Raw genomic sequence first — 15,303 nt, 5'->3', positions numbered from 1 at the left:
TGTCTTGTTTCTGACAGTATCATGAGTCTGCCCTTTTGGGCAAGTCTTAAATTCATTTTACATAAGCCATGGCTGCTCAGCCTAGGGGTTATGGTTCTTTTGTGTACAGCTGAGCATTCAAAGGCCCTGTAACAGCTTACTTATTTTTTTTTTAATTTTTTGGTTCAGAGTGGTGAGTAGTATGCTCTGTCCTGGCGAAAATGAGGAGGTTTCTAGAGGTTAATCAACATAGTTCCTCTTAATATTTCTTTCTCTGATTTATGCTAGGTAAAACAATAATGAAACACTGTCACAGTAACTAGCTAATGGCTTAGAAATACTTCAGAAGTTACAAGCTATGAAGTGTTTACAAATGGGAATTTGCTCGTGGTGTTACAATATTGGCTACAGTTATATGTGACACTTGAAGCTTTCAATGACCAGAAATTAAACTTATGATGAATATGGTTGGAAATAGTAATCATCCATCATTTTTCTCTCCAGAAAAAAAACAAACAAGCAAACAAATAAATTTAAATTCCCTGATTCCAGTAATTTCCTAAATTCATCAATTGAAAAAGTAGTACTGAATATTTATCCTTCATCCTCAGGAAAAAAAAGAGAAAGAACAGTTTTTTAAAGTGTTCTCCTAAAGAGGACAACATAGTTTTATCAAAAATACTCAGTAAAATGTGATAAAACATAATACACAATTTTGCTTTGCTGTATCTGTTCAGTTAGTTTCTTGTTTGTTTGTAATAAGCCGGAGAAGGCACGAAATGCTGTGAATTAGAAGGTGTTCTTTAAGATAATAACCAGTAAGTCAGTAATAAGTCGTTAGCTTTTTGGTATGTTACATATACTATGCCTTTATTGGAAAGCAACCAGAAAACTGTGCTTAACTTAATAAAATTGCTTGGAAAAGGAGGGTATGAGAAGGTGACAAAAATAGACAGTTGGCTTTTGGATTATTTTTCTCTCAGTATTGCACTTTTGGTGCATCAGGGACTGGTCACAGCTAAACATCATGGCCCCAATGTCATCTGTTCCGGTTTATTTACAGTTTTCTTAATTGGCATCACTGGATGTGATGAATTAAGCAATACTGATTTGGAAAGACATTTGACTTTCATATGAACTTAGTTGTACATTCATCTCAGAGCTATCAACTGACTAGCAGAGTCTTATTTATGCTTAGCATCACTGTGAGCTTTCAGCACGGGTTTCAAGGAGATATCTACCAAAAATCAAACATTTTCTGCTTTTTCTGCCAACAGTATGCTGCTGTCATCAGTGTTTCAAACTTGGTACCAGCAGCAGTTGTGGTTTCCCTGTGTTGTCCTCCATATCCATCCTCAGGCATTCACTGTTCAGTTTGTTTAAATTACCTGTGCATTAATGTCATGTGAACACACACAAAACTAACCTGAGATGCTGAACATTTCTGCAGTGGTTTTGATTCAACTGATCATATTCATGTACTCCATGACAGAATATTTTTGTCCGGTTAATGCGTATTTTGGTTGCATATATGAATATATGAATACATTCTGTTAGTACTGACACCATAACTTTAAAAAGACAATTAAATTCATTTAGGTTAGAAAGCTCAGTGATTTTAAAATAAAATAATAATTGGTTTTTAATATTCTAATTTTAAAATAAATTTTAAAATTTAAAAAAAATAATAATTTAAAATAAAATAAAATAAAATATTACAGGATCAAAATTATCCTTAACACCACATTAAGTGCCAGTTGTATCTGTATTTCAGTACTTGAACTTGAGGAGTGAATACATCTTAGTCACGTTAAGGTTTAGACGAAATGTAAAATGATACTGCATGTATAATACAGCTGTTTCTTGGAATTGCTCTGTAGTAGATGTCTTACGAAAATACCACTCATGATAAAAAATCCTGTATTTCAGAGAAACTGATCTAAGTGTTACTGTTTCTTAAAATGTTGCCAAAATTCTCATGACCTAATTTGTCTCTGAGGCAGGATTCAGAAAGAAGAGAGCAAGCTACAGTGTGTCTGGCATTGCTTACATTATTTCAGAGTATGTTAGCAGTTTTTTACTGATTGATACATAAAATCAGATACAAAATTCTTGAATAATCAAGAGCAAAGCTTTCAGTTGTATCATTAATTAGAGTTTCAGCAAAAGGAGTATGAGAAGTACGAGTTCCTGCACCATAGAGTACTTCCAGCAAGTGCTGCTTAGGCTTCCGACTTCTGAGATCTGGCATAAACACAAAGTTTCTTGGGTGTTTTTGGTTGTCTTTTCCTGACCTTGAACCCAGAAAAACAGTGCATCCAACATGCAGTTGCAGTAATTTGCAGCCAGTTCTGCAGTAGGATGTTTCTGCTCAGACTGTACAGCTTGTAGGACTCACAAGGGCAGGTTGGAGCTTTGTTCTTCCGGAATGCTCTGGAGACATATTTGCGCTACAAAATTTTACCAGTATGAAAATTTTCAGGTAATGGTACTGATGCTGCTAATTCACTTCCATGTGCTCGCCCTGGCCTGCCTTTACTGCTGCATTCGTGGTACATCGCACACCCACCATGCATCAAGCTGTGCAGCAAAGAAGTGTGAACCTTCTAGGCAGGCATGGCAGTGCCCCTCCAGGTTCTACCCTCATATCAGGGGCGAAGGGCTGTCTTTCAGAGGCTCTGTCAGCCTGGAAATTACCCATGGAAGCATCAACCAGCTGCTGCTTCCAGCAGTATGTGGAAGGGTCACAACTCAGGGTGACAGTAAAGTGTTCGCAGGCACGCGTTGCTTGCCTGTGCTGTATGATGGGGGGTGGTGTGGAGGGTGGGAAAGCACAGTGAATCTGCGCACAGAGTGAGAGGAACATCTTTAAAAAGGGAAAAAGACTTTTTAGCTGTTTCAGACTCCCAATAGAAATAATTTCTTTTCAAGAGAGAGACTCAGGCTAGCACACTTGACAGCACGGGCAAGCCTCTCTGCCTTACTAGGTCTATCTCCACACTTTCTTCCAAACCAGAGTTATTAATGCCATTCCTTCATCCTGGCACTGTTGCTGTGCTGTCAATAAAGTGTTGCTCTCTCTTCCTCTTTCATGGCCATTTTAGCATCATTAAATTCTAAGACAGGGGTTTCAACTTGCCTGCATCATCGACACCGGTGCCAGTAGTTCAGTGTCATCTGCAGGCACTACCTTGTCCCTGCCTGCAGCTCAGCAGGGACTTCACTTGTGTGGTCTTCACAGCACAACACACCAGTAAAAGGCTCGTGCTTTGCCACAGAAGACGGAACACAAGGACACTGCCTCCGAATAAGCTGGTAGCAGGAGGGATTAGGTTGATGCTTGATGGAGCTGAAGAAGTGGGTAGCCACCACCTCTAGTAATTCAGCAGGAACTAGGACTGTCCAGCTAACTCAACAGGTTTAGGGTTGATGTAGAGGAGGTTGATGGACAAGACTTGGATGATGAGGGAATTGAGTGGCCAAGAATGGCCATGGATCTCTCATATATGTGAGGTCCAACTTCTCTTACCCATTATCAAGTAGACTTCTAAAAAGTTAGAAATATCCTTTTAGTGTCATGATAAACTTCTTACTTTGGCTAAAAGTAAGGATGTCTTGCCCTAAGTAAAATACCTGAAATTAAATGCCTGGGTTAGTGAATGAGCTGGATGAGGATTTTTGTACACAAAGCCAAGTCCTTTCTTTGTAAAATTATTTGACTGCAAATGGAATTCTTCTGTGAGCTTCCATCATAAACCACTTCTTGTGTTAGTCTCAAAAAATGACCCATGTGTTGGAGAATTCTCTCTGGATTTTTATATTTCAGATACTGTACTAATGGAATAACCTTTTTTGTTTGTTTGTTTTTCATTTACTTTGTGATGTCTTTATTGTGAAAACCAGCCTAAATCATGGCTAGTTTTATTTTTTTTTTAGTATGGTCATCTATTTTCACATTGTCGTGAGTAGCTTGGGTATAGCAAAGAATGACCACAATAAGTTTCATTCAAGTACACTATTCTAATTGATATTTTTAAAGAGTTACCATAATACGGTATTTTAGCTACAAAAGCAAATACAGTTTTCCGTTTTTAAGGAGGTAACACTGTACAAAATTATTAGGCAGTTCAGATTTTCCTATTTCATCTTTTCATGAAAAGCAGAGGAAGCAAATTGCAAGTATTTAAAATGTCAAACTAATGGAAGTATAAATGACGAACAACTTGTAATACATGCAAAAAGAAGCTATGGTTTGCTGTGGGACTGTGAAAAAAGAACTGAATAATTCATCAGGATAGAATAAGAAAGAATATTTCAGTGCAGCAGTTGCAGGTTTGTTTATTGATCTACCTGGTATAAGTTCTTAAAACATTAATTGGATAGCACAAGCTAGAAAATGTAATATACCTAAAACACCAAAATGATTTCTTTCTGGTTTTGGGACTTTGTTGCCCATCAGGGAAGAAAATCCCAAACAAACAAACATGAAAAAAGAAAAAAAAAAACCCAAACCCACAACAGTATATTACATAATGAAAGAGAGTGGTTGAAGTTTCTGTAACACCTAAGACTGGACTATTGCAGAATGCCTGTAACTACAATATTTTTACGGTTATTAAGAGGTACTTCGAATGTCAGTAAACCTGACCTACTGTTATGGCCACTAAAACGTTGCATTGTTCTGTCCCCCTTCCCACTCAGAAGCACAGAGCAGAGAGAGTTTTGCCCAAATGTCTGTGAACTGCATGGTGTAATCAAGTCTGAAATAATTAGGCCAGTTAAAATCAACACATTGAACACTTCCCTGAAACATCATGGCCCACAATCAACAAATGGCCAGCATTAGTAAAGGAGTTTAATTTTGAGTAGCTAGCCTGAAGCAAAGAGCTAGTTCCTTTTTGGTTGAGACCTTTTTCTCCAGAAACCATGAGAACCAAGACCGAGTAAATCAGTCTGGATCACTTGTTTTGTAGTCACCTCCACGAGACCTTGCTTTTCTTCCCCACTCATCATCACAAACGATATCCATCTGATAGCACCGCTCAGATCTTTTGGCCACCCTCAGGGCAGCTCTCTGGAATGGGACTTCAGTCCTTCAGCCTTCAGCAGGCTTTCTGAGGAGGCTGTAGAAGCTCTCCAGCCTCACGTGTTGGCTTCATCTGGCTCCTTCTTCATCGACAAAGTTGCACAAAACCCATTCCTCCTACAAAGTGGTCACTTTGGGGCCATATCCCCTTTCCAGGAATCGGCAGCACCTCTGAAAACAATGCGTTTCATTACACGTGTGAGGTGGACTGACGGTCATTCATTGCTATGTCTGTTGCCTGTGCCCATTTTGCCGCTCCGGGAGAGCTCCGTGCTCATCTTTGAGGTTCAACGAGGAACAAAGCTGGGTTCCTCTGGTATCAGGGCTAAGTCAGATTTAAAAATAAGGGGGAAAATATATGTTTTTAAAAAATCCCACAAACCACTATTGAGACAATTATGAAAATGTTATCTTTAGGTATATTTCTTACAAAGCCTTGTTAGGAGGTATAATGGCTAACTTAGATCTTAACAAATACAATTCTAATCCTTTTTTCCCCCTGTTTTAGAATAATCATTATTTCCTTCTCTCTCTTTCTCTCTCTTTTTAAAAATGGTTGAGTATATTTTACCATTGGTCTTTTTTGAAGTAATTTTCAGTGTGGGAAACTGAGCTCAGCAGGGCATGAGCTCAGCAGGGGCAGATCCCTGTATCCCTACAGGAGCACTGCATCCTGAGAGGTCGTTCCTCCTCCTCTTACAAGCGTCCTTTCATACCTTGGGGGCTCTGGCAGAGGCTGCAGTTGAGAAGGATATCTAAGACGCATTGAGTGCATTAGGGCACTCTGACATGCATTAATGCCTGGTATAGTTTAATTAATATGAGCAGGATCGGAGGGAACCTGGAATGGGAGGCTTCTGAGGTCATGTATCAGAGGAAGTGCTGCTTAGCTCCTCTTCCAAGATCTTGCAACTTAAGAGTATTTTGCCTGTCTGAATTCATACTGTTGAGATGTGTTTGCCCAGTGACTTATTATAATCTGTTCAGATGCTTTCTTCTGTAGCATCAGCTCCACTGGACGTATTACAGTGAGTGCGTATTACACAGGCAGTATAGATGGACACAGCTAAGGTAGCATAGGGGCAATCAGGAATTGGTGTGCAAGGAGGGATGATACTGTACTAAGTGTCATTGTTATTGGTGCCCTTTTAAAGGGCTACTCCTTCTTAGTCAGAGACTGCAGTGCAGGCTGTTTTGGACATTTTAAGATGCTCAGGCTTTTAACATCATTCATTTTCTTCATCAGTGATGCTACTGTTGTCATTCTTCATCTAGAAAACCTGTACCTATGGAAATAAGATCCAGCATACTTCACTCAAACTGTGTCTGCACCTATTCATGAGTTTACTTGACATTGTTACCCGATGCTCAGTTTAAATAAATCAATTTTGATTTAAAAAAAAAAAAAAAAAAAAGCTGAAAACATTTTCTTCTGTTTTGCATTGGAAATGCAGATAATCTGGAAGTAATTAGCAGACAGTCACAGAAACCATGCAAGAGAAAGAAAGGGTAACAAAATTATTTTCTTCTTCAGGAGTTACTTCTGTGCATTCACACCACTTGCTTATTTCCCTCTCTGGGAGGCCAAGAGACTGTGACAGACCTGAGGGGAGCACCTGAGACCAGCCAGGGAGTCGCATGGTTTTGCATGCATTAAGCAGCATCGTACTCCGGTGTTGCGAACTTCAGGCAGTGCCCAAAGAATTGCAGTGGCTAGTGGAGAACCGTCTGTATTTGCTGCAGCTTTAGGGATTGGTTTGGCTGGTTTGTGGTAGCCTCTCACAAGAAGATATTATGGTTCAGGAGTGTTTGCTACATCCAGCTGACTTGACTGGCTTTTTCTATCAATTGCATTTAAAGACTATTTTATTTAACACAGGTCCTGCAGAACAGATCTTTGCATAAATAGTGCCCAAGACCCTTTATTTTACAGTGTTTTCTAGTGAGTCAGAAGTCTTGTGCTCAGTTCTGAGGCCAGCACTTTCTGCAGTCTTTGTATTTTGATGATATGTTTTAGACTTTTGTTTGGAAGGAACACAGAGCCTAGATGCTAAATATGCTACCGCGAGTTGTTCAGAAATTTGATTCTACAGCACAGCTTAAGCCTTTGAAAAATCTGTGGTCATGAACTGAATATTTCCTTTCTGCTTGGTTTAAAAAGGTCAGCCTTTCTTTGTGCCAGTTTTCAGATCTTCCCAGCATTATTCTTAATTTCCTAGGTAGTGTGCCAAACACCTGGAAGTGCAGTTTCCAGATCTGCATCTTTTGGATATCAAGTGTGAGCATACAGGAGAGTGATAAGTTAATAAACATAAGCCATTCGTATTCGGTAGGGCAGGTATCGGCAGGTCATTAGTAGGCTGCAAGTGTGGCTCTCGGTACATTGTGTGTGCCTGAGTACTTTCGCAGAAGGTTGTGAGCATTTATAGGTGATTCAGCCCTATGCCCTACAGAAACATATTGCAGGAAGGAAGACTGCTAGAAATTAAAAGTGATTGAGGTTCCAATACATGACAACAATAACAGTTTGGCTTCCCTTTTTGTGATGGTCTCCTGCTTGTAAATTGCCAGAAGCAATATTCTTCCCTTGCTTCTTCCAGCTGAAGGATTTGCAAAGGTAACTAATTCCATCCTCTGATTCACTTTTTAGAAATCCATTTCTTCTGTTCTCTTCCAAAGACGTAGCTTGAATTCTTCTGATTTGTCACGGTGGTTGTTTTGGGGGTTGGTAAAATCATAAGCGTTACCAGCAGAACCACGAGCTTTCTTTCTTGTACTGTTTGTAACGGAACCCTGTTTTGAAGCTTGATGTAGTTCTGAAAGAATATTAGAGTCTGCTGAAATTATCTTTAAAGTGCTTGGAAACTGCTGATAAGATGCATAAATTCTTTATGCTGTATGTATATCCTTGCGGATGTGTGAGGGTGTTTATACACATAATACAATAAAAAGTGTGCAAGTTACATTCACATCTGTATATAAATAGACGAACTCAGATGCAGTATTTTTTTAAATCTAGTCAAGATTTATCTAATTGATGCATGTTTGTATATCCATGCAATCTCTAGCATCCTTCCCCTCAACATGCATTTATTATTTTAACAAATCATTATAGTTGTTTAAATGAAGACTAAACACTATACAATTTTAATTTACCTTCAGATGGAACAGTGACATTGTGACATATCCAGAGAATTACTTTCTGCATTTCTGTCAGGTTTTGGGGTTTTTTTTGGTTTGGGTTTTTTTTTTTTTTTTGGAGTTTAATGCCTACCATGCAATGACAAAGGTTTATTCTCCCTTTGTTCTTTTCAGAGTGCTGCAGCAGCTCCCAGTCCAGTGCTAGGAAACATTCCCCCAGGAGATGGCATGCCAGTAGGTCCTGTACCACCGGGTTTTTTTCAGGTATTAAGAAAAATTACGGTTACAGGAATTTTAGGATAGAAAATCCTCCATAATACTGTTTACAAGTCTGTAGAAAAGGTCCTGTTCTAATCTCTGTCTCACTGTATGGTGCTATACTTGAGAGTTTATGTTTTTGCAAAAATGAAGAAGTGGAAAGGAAGGGTTCTCTCTGACTGACAGATATTTCATTTATGAAATAGTACAGCACAACTCATTTCAAAATTTCAAGGATAAGAAGTGGTGCCAGGTAATGAGTGGAAACTGGAAATGCTTGAACATAATTTTATAAAAATTTCTTGTGATGGTATACACACATTGCATTGAAACTTTAAAGTAATATTGTTGGTCATGTTTAGCTTTGTGGTAAAGCCACGGGCCAGATTTTTAAGACGTTCAGGTTTCGGTGGGAATTAGACCTAGGCAATTAAGAATATCCCACTGAGCATCTCATTGCACACTGAATATCCCAGCCCTAATGCCTAGGAAAACAAGCCAAGGGTTTAGACCGTGTGTTCCTTCTATTAAGTTCTGTCATAAATGAAACTCACTACCCAGTAAGCAGTTTGGACAGTACCAGTACAGAATACTGTGGTGGAAAACCAGCAGCTTTTAGTGCAAGGCCAGCCTAACAGTTGTAATTCAAGACGGGACTGCTCCTGTGGGCGAGCTTGCATCTCCCCTTCACCAAAGCTGGGCTGTTCTTCTCCACACTGGCAAGCTGCGGCAGTGCAGCAGGAGCAAAAAGTAGCAGCATCTCTAGCATTGAAACAGATCTTCAGGAGGAACAGAGATTTCCACTTTGCGTACTTGATCTCACGATGTGAAAGAAACAACCTGTATTTCCAGAGCTGTGATGCGGCGAGAACATTGTGATGGGACATTCTGTAAAAACCAAGTACTGAAATCCAGGCAGAGACCAGTGTCTTTCTCTTTCTTCCCTGAGATACATAGACAAAAGAAGCATACTTCATCTGGAAAAACAGAACTTTTTTATTTTATCCAGATGGTTTGTACAAAAATGGCAGGATATCAGCAGTCTTTGTTTACACTGTCTGTAAGTGACAACGATCTTTCTATGGTCTTCCTCTTCCCACCGAGGGAAAAGCTGCCATCTGCAGTACTGGTACCTACATAAGGAAACCCTGAACCTGGCATGAGCGTGTTCGTTCCTTCATCAACTCAAAAACTGAGGTGTGGCCTTTAATACGTGAAGGAAGAGATAATTGGCATGTGAAGCAGAAAATATCTTACTGTTGCCAGTCACAAAATCCTCAGGAGCTGGCAGAACTGATGAATTATTTTATTTCTGTTTTCAGTTTTTTGAACAGCTGGTTAAGTAGATGTTTTTACAAACAATTTTATCTTAATATTTAATGTTGTATAAATATTTCACTTTTTCCTATTTTAGCCGACCACTCCAGTTCTAATGTCAAAGGAATTAAAATTTAAACTTACTTTCTTCTATTGTGTTTGAAGACAATTAAGAGGGGGAAGGGACACTGATAGGAGAAGTATGTGAAGTAGAGAGGAGAAAGTAGCTATTTTAAAGCTTTTGCATGAGGAGGGTGTGGGAGTTTTGTTTTTAGAAGCGTGAAAAGACTTCTAGCCACTCTAGTTCTTTAAAATTAAAAGAAAGACAAGATGATAGGAAGTTAAGTATGGGTAAACCTTCCTTGTCTGTCAGTGTCTGACTTCACTCTTACTTGAAGCCCCACCAACAGCCTGCTTTTTTTGCAAGGCCTGGGATCAAAAATAAACAGGAAAATCCATTTTCCATGTTACAGTTTGTGACATTAATCAGAGCTATCATCGGTTCAACAGCATGGCCAGTGAGTCTTTGCAAGGTGCAGTTCCCAGAGCGCACAGTTTGGTCTGGACTCCTCCAGACTTCACCCTTCAGTTCTCCTTGAAACTGCTGGGTCTGTGCCATCGTGTCTCGCTCTGACGTGGTGGTGCTGAAGCTTAGTTCCTTACAGTCAGTTTTAGCTGATAAGAGATCTGCTTTCCTCAGTCGAATGGCCTTGTCAACAGAACAGACATTTTCCGGGAGACCATTAGTTTTTGCTGTAGTCATCTGCTTAGGAATATACGTAAAGACATAACATGCTAGTTAGCAAATCCAACTGCAAGTTCGATAGCAGATACGTTGATGTGGTTGGGAGCAATCCCAGCAAGGGGAGCCAAGCCAGAATCCAGTCAATTACATACCCGCGTGCTGAAACTGCAAGGTGTGTATAAAGCACATAGGTACAGACAGTCCATGAGAATGCGTTGTGCTGCTGAAGTGAGTGTTGTCAAGGAGCAGTTAGTATGTGGCTGTAACACCTTCAGACAGACCTGAACCTTACCGGTGTCAATTTATCTCAGGATAAGAAAATACACCGGCAGACATAGCCATGTGTATGAGCCTTGAAAACTGGGGAGCATCATCTGCTGCCATAAAAGGCAGGTGAAATGACAAGCAAGACTGAGAAACTCATGATCAAACTTGCTTCATAGGTGCTTTCTTTTTATTACTTTCTGTATACTCTTCTGCAGTTCCTCTGATCCCAGTTGGTCACAAGAATAAACCAAATCACAGGAAATACGTTCATCTGTCTTGATCCAAATACTGACGAACTTCGGCCTTTCTATGAACTGCTGGTCTTCTTTCAGTGGCGGTTTGGAATTTAGACCACTTCTAGATTAAGAAAGTGAAAATTTCTGGGTTTTAAGAGTCAGAAGCTTATAGTAACAGTGGGAGAATAGTGCTTATATCTTTATTTAGTTCACTAAGACTTTGCACTACAAACACACTGTAATATTTGAGCTTTTTGCAACCTAAAAGGTATCTAGAAGGTCATCCTGGAATGATAAGGATGCCTTTTGTTGCTTTCTCAAAATGTTTGGATTGGCCTAAGCTAGAACTGTTGACAGCAGCTACCTCCCAGCTCTGCTTGGCTAACTCAGGATTGCTGGACTATTTAAAGTCATTTCATTTCTCATCAGCCCTGGCTCTTGGCTTTGCAGTGCAGCTCCACTTTGGCACGCGGCACTAACCACCAACTGGGATGTAAGTGAAATGGATGCTCTTGCTGCTGCAACTGCTTCTTATCAGACAGGTCAGGGGAAGGTGACAACCTAGGTGGGGACTGTGCTGGGAACCGGGAAACATCACCTGGGTTCCAGATTTATTGGCACTGCTGACCACTAGCATTATTTCTGTGACCTTTATTTTTTATAAAAGAAAATAAATATATTTTATTTTTCATAAAGGAAAACAATCCAGTATGCTAGTATAGTACATGGAGGTAGAATACTGTGGGAGAAGCATGGTTTCTCAGACAGTATCTGGTAAAACTCCGCACTTGTGAGATGAGGTTTCCACGTATGCGTAGGCCACGAGCACTGATGTTGATTAGCAGTCTCTGGCATTCTACGTGTAGTCCACAAAGGTGGAGCTCTGAAGCCAGCAGTTGAATTTGCCTTGTATCTTTCTCTATACTTGTATTTTTATACTTCGGTTCAGGTGATGGATGGTGATCACTGCAGTGCTGACAGTCCAGAATGCCTTACAGTGATACAGTGAAAGGAAGGTGGTAGAGTTGTGCACAACTATTATCATCAACTAAATAATACTATTTTTTAAAAAAGAGAATTGTTTACAGTGTCAAAGGTGAAATTTGAAAAGTCAAGAAAACAGCTTTATGTACAGTTAGAATGTGTCTCAATTTCATCGACTGGTGTGCCTGTATTTTCATGTAACTTTAAATTTCATAGCGACGTTTTTGTGTGTGTGTGTCGTTTTCTTTCAGTACATAGAATAGGTGATACTCTGGAAATAAACTGGGTTACGTAGTAACTGAATCTGTTCTTGGTTCACTAGCAGCAAAGCTTGAGTGTGTGGTACCACGGAAGGAACGAAGACAATAGTTCTGTTACGCAGGACTCTTAAGCTCCAGATAGGAGAACCTAGTCAGGCTTTAGAGTTGATTTTGTCTCAGGCTGAAATAACCAGTCAAGTGCAGTTCAGTGAGGGTGATGTCTTGCTTCTGGTAAATTGCTGTCTTAAATACAGAGCCTGAGAGAAGGATAATGGTTGGGAATCAGACTCCTAGCCTGGATGCTAAAAAGTGATGTGCAATTCCTTCTAAGTTACCCATGGTTTTCCTGGTTAATGCAAGGTAAGTGATCTCAGTTCTCTTTCTTCGTGTAAAACTGTATTAGACTCTGTAAGGGTAAGATGGCTGATTGCATTCCTGAAATGCTTATCTAACTCCAGTCTGGGTCTTGAACTACATCAACAATTGCCCATTTTCCCCTCTAGACCACGTCCCATACATGGAGCTACCCTGTGAGGAAGGCATCTAGCTACTACGTTAATAAAATAAAAGTCATTTAGGACATTTTCTATGCCATTTTTTAGTATCAGAGTTACTCTGTTGTTAGTTTCTTCATACAGCCGTCCACAGAGGTCAACGTGACCTAGTATTTGTCCCTGCTTTTGGAGTCCTGTCTGATACTGAAATAAATAGTAGGGCAGCCAGATCACTGAATAATATCGTAGCAATTATTTACCTTTGTGTCTAGTTGTTAGAGGGTGCATATAATATCAGCAAAGCTTTACAGGAGGTTCTAAAGAACTCACTGATGGTGAGTTAAATTAATCCGCTTTTGAACAAAGAGGGTTAGGTCAAGAATTTAAAGACTCAGATTTTCACATCCGGTCTTACTTCCAGTTTCTGTCCTGAGGACAACCAGCATTTTTCTCCACAGCTGGTTCTGTGCAGTATGGAAGTGTTGCTTGTTAAAGCCCTCTTAGATACAGGCAGAACAAGGTCTTAGAAGCGTTCAGTACTAGCCGCACTCCTTGAGAACAGCGAGATTGGCAAAGAATCATGTTTCATACTTGCACATCATGGTACCGTATGCATTTAGAAAATTCATGACATGAACATTTGGAAATACCATCATGGGAATTTTGAAGCCCGGATATGCTTTTGTTCCACGGCCACACACCAGTGTGCCCATGTGAAGCGTGAGGGTTGTGTTCAGGGGCGAACCGCTACTCTTCGGATAGTGAAGTGCTGGCCCATTTCCATCCATCTCTTCACTGATTTTCAACTGGCTAAAAAATTTGATATACTTTACCTTTGTATTTTTGCAGACTACTTATTTGATCTTTGTGGCCAGTATCAGCTTTAGCAAGCAAATAAACAGAGGCAAGGGGGAGATTTTAGAGCATGTGTTCACTTGAAGTGTTTTTAATTTTTAAACAGAATGAAAGTATTGTTTTCATATTATTTTATTTGCATTTTAGTTACTGTTCTTTTTTTAACACACCTAAACACAGAGCTGGAAGCGTAGAATGGTTTGGGTTGGAAGGGACCTTTAAGGTCACCTGAGTCTAGCCCCCCTGCAGTGAGCAGGGACGTCTTCTGTAGACCAGGTTGCTTGGAAGCGCTGAGGTTCTCATCCAGTGGAATTCATGTTATTTCTCCAAGTTAGCGGCAGCTAGCACTGCTGAATATCTGACCCTAGCTGCTTTCTTTTGCACTGCAATTACAGGAAACTTTAAAATGCGTATTTACTCTAACCGTAGTTATGTTTGTCTCTTTTACTACATGGTTGACAAAAGTTTGCCATGTCTGCATCTGCATAAGGAACCTGTCTGTTTTTTAGAGGCACCCAGGCAGGCAACAGCTTGGGGTTTGTACCTCACTCACCTAAGAGACACTGCGGAATAGGTAGTTCACCAAGTGCCAACTGAGATTTGGAGGAAGCAGGTTGTTTGCTGATTGACAGTTCACTTGGTAATTTTTTAAAAAGTTAGATTCTGCCACTGACTATACCTTTTCACATATAAGTGCTCTTTCTTCTAAGTGCTTTCCTTTTTTCCCCAGCAAATTTGTTAAAAGCTTACTGCTAAACCTTATTTCAATAGTACATGTATATTGTAACGGCATCGTTCAAGTAGCTCGCTTCATTCACCAATTTGTGATCGTCGCATGTAGTTGGAACATCAGGGGAAAAACGTGTGGACACCATGTTTGAAATACAAGTGTTACATATTGCTCTTATATAAAGGGAAAAAAAAAAACCCAACCCAGCCCAAACCCAGCCCAGCAGTGTAACGTAGGGCTGTCTTGCCATCTAGTGGCAATTGTTCATTCGCCTTCTGGCTCAGTCCGTGGTCCTCCCAGGTGGTGGTTTGTGCTTTAGTAGAGCTGACCTAATGCTTTAGGCGAGCATCATTACAGTAAGAGACAGGAGCAAAAAGACCTTTTCCATTTCTTTTCCTGCCTAGCATTACTCTTTGGTATATAAAAAAGTTTAAAGAGCGTGTAGACAGTGAAAATAAGCAAAGTAAGGTGGTGACTTAAAAATCGGTAACGACACGCACCGCTCACGTTTTGAAACAGAAATAGTGAATTACTTGTATATAGAAAGAAAATAGATTCGTAAGATTCTGTGTAAGGCTGTAAAATATCTTTATAATGTACTATTTAAATTTATACTTATATTTACAATATTTGTAGTAAAGTCATGGTATGATACATTTTTAAAAATAGACCTTGTATTATGGATTTGATGAATGCAGCATTTGATCAAAACAGTTAAATCTTTGCTGTTTATCCCCAAGAGGACTAGCAAGCAAAATGGTAATTGAGCTGTTTCCCAAGGGGCAGTGTAGAATATCTGCTCCTTTTTAGAAGTTACTTGTTGAAGTCTCCCAAAGAAATACAGATGGCACCTTTACATCTCCTCTGATTCCACAACAGCTGTGGTTAAACCAGTGCATTTGTAGTTTCGCTCAGTCCTTGTGGCTCACTTTAATGCAGCTCATATGTATT

The 15,303-nt window shown here is 39.8% G+C and overlaps 1 protein-coding gene across 4 annotated transcripts in view; it reads left to right on the top strand.

The window, feature by feature from the left end:
• SSBP2 (single stranded DNA binding protein 2) overlaps positions 1 to 15,303 on the top strand; it is a 191,853-nt gene that overhangs the window by 115,623 nt on the left and 60,927 nt on the right. For 2 of the 4 annotated variants that reach the window (XM_040580645.1, XM_040580646.1), the window contains exon 5: positions 8,381 to 8,470. The exons of the other annotated variants lie outside the window; for them this stretch is intronic. In XM_040580645.1, the coding sequence (XP_040436579.1) occupies positions 8,381 to 8,470 (90 nt within the window). The remainder of the gene's footprint in view (positions 1 to 8,380; positions 8,471 to 15,303) is intronic. 4 annotated transcript variants of the gene reach the window in all.

This window comes from Falco naumanni, chromosome Z (assembly GCF_017639655.2).
Source record: "Falco naumanni isolate bFalNau1 chromosome Z, bFalNau1.pat, whole genome shotgun sequence".
NCBI classification, from domain to species: Eukaryota; Metazoa; Chordata; class Aves; order Falconiformes; family Falconidae; genus Falco; species Falco naumanni.
This window is presented reverse-complemented; position numbering and strand designations above follow the sequence as displayed.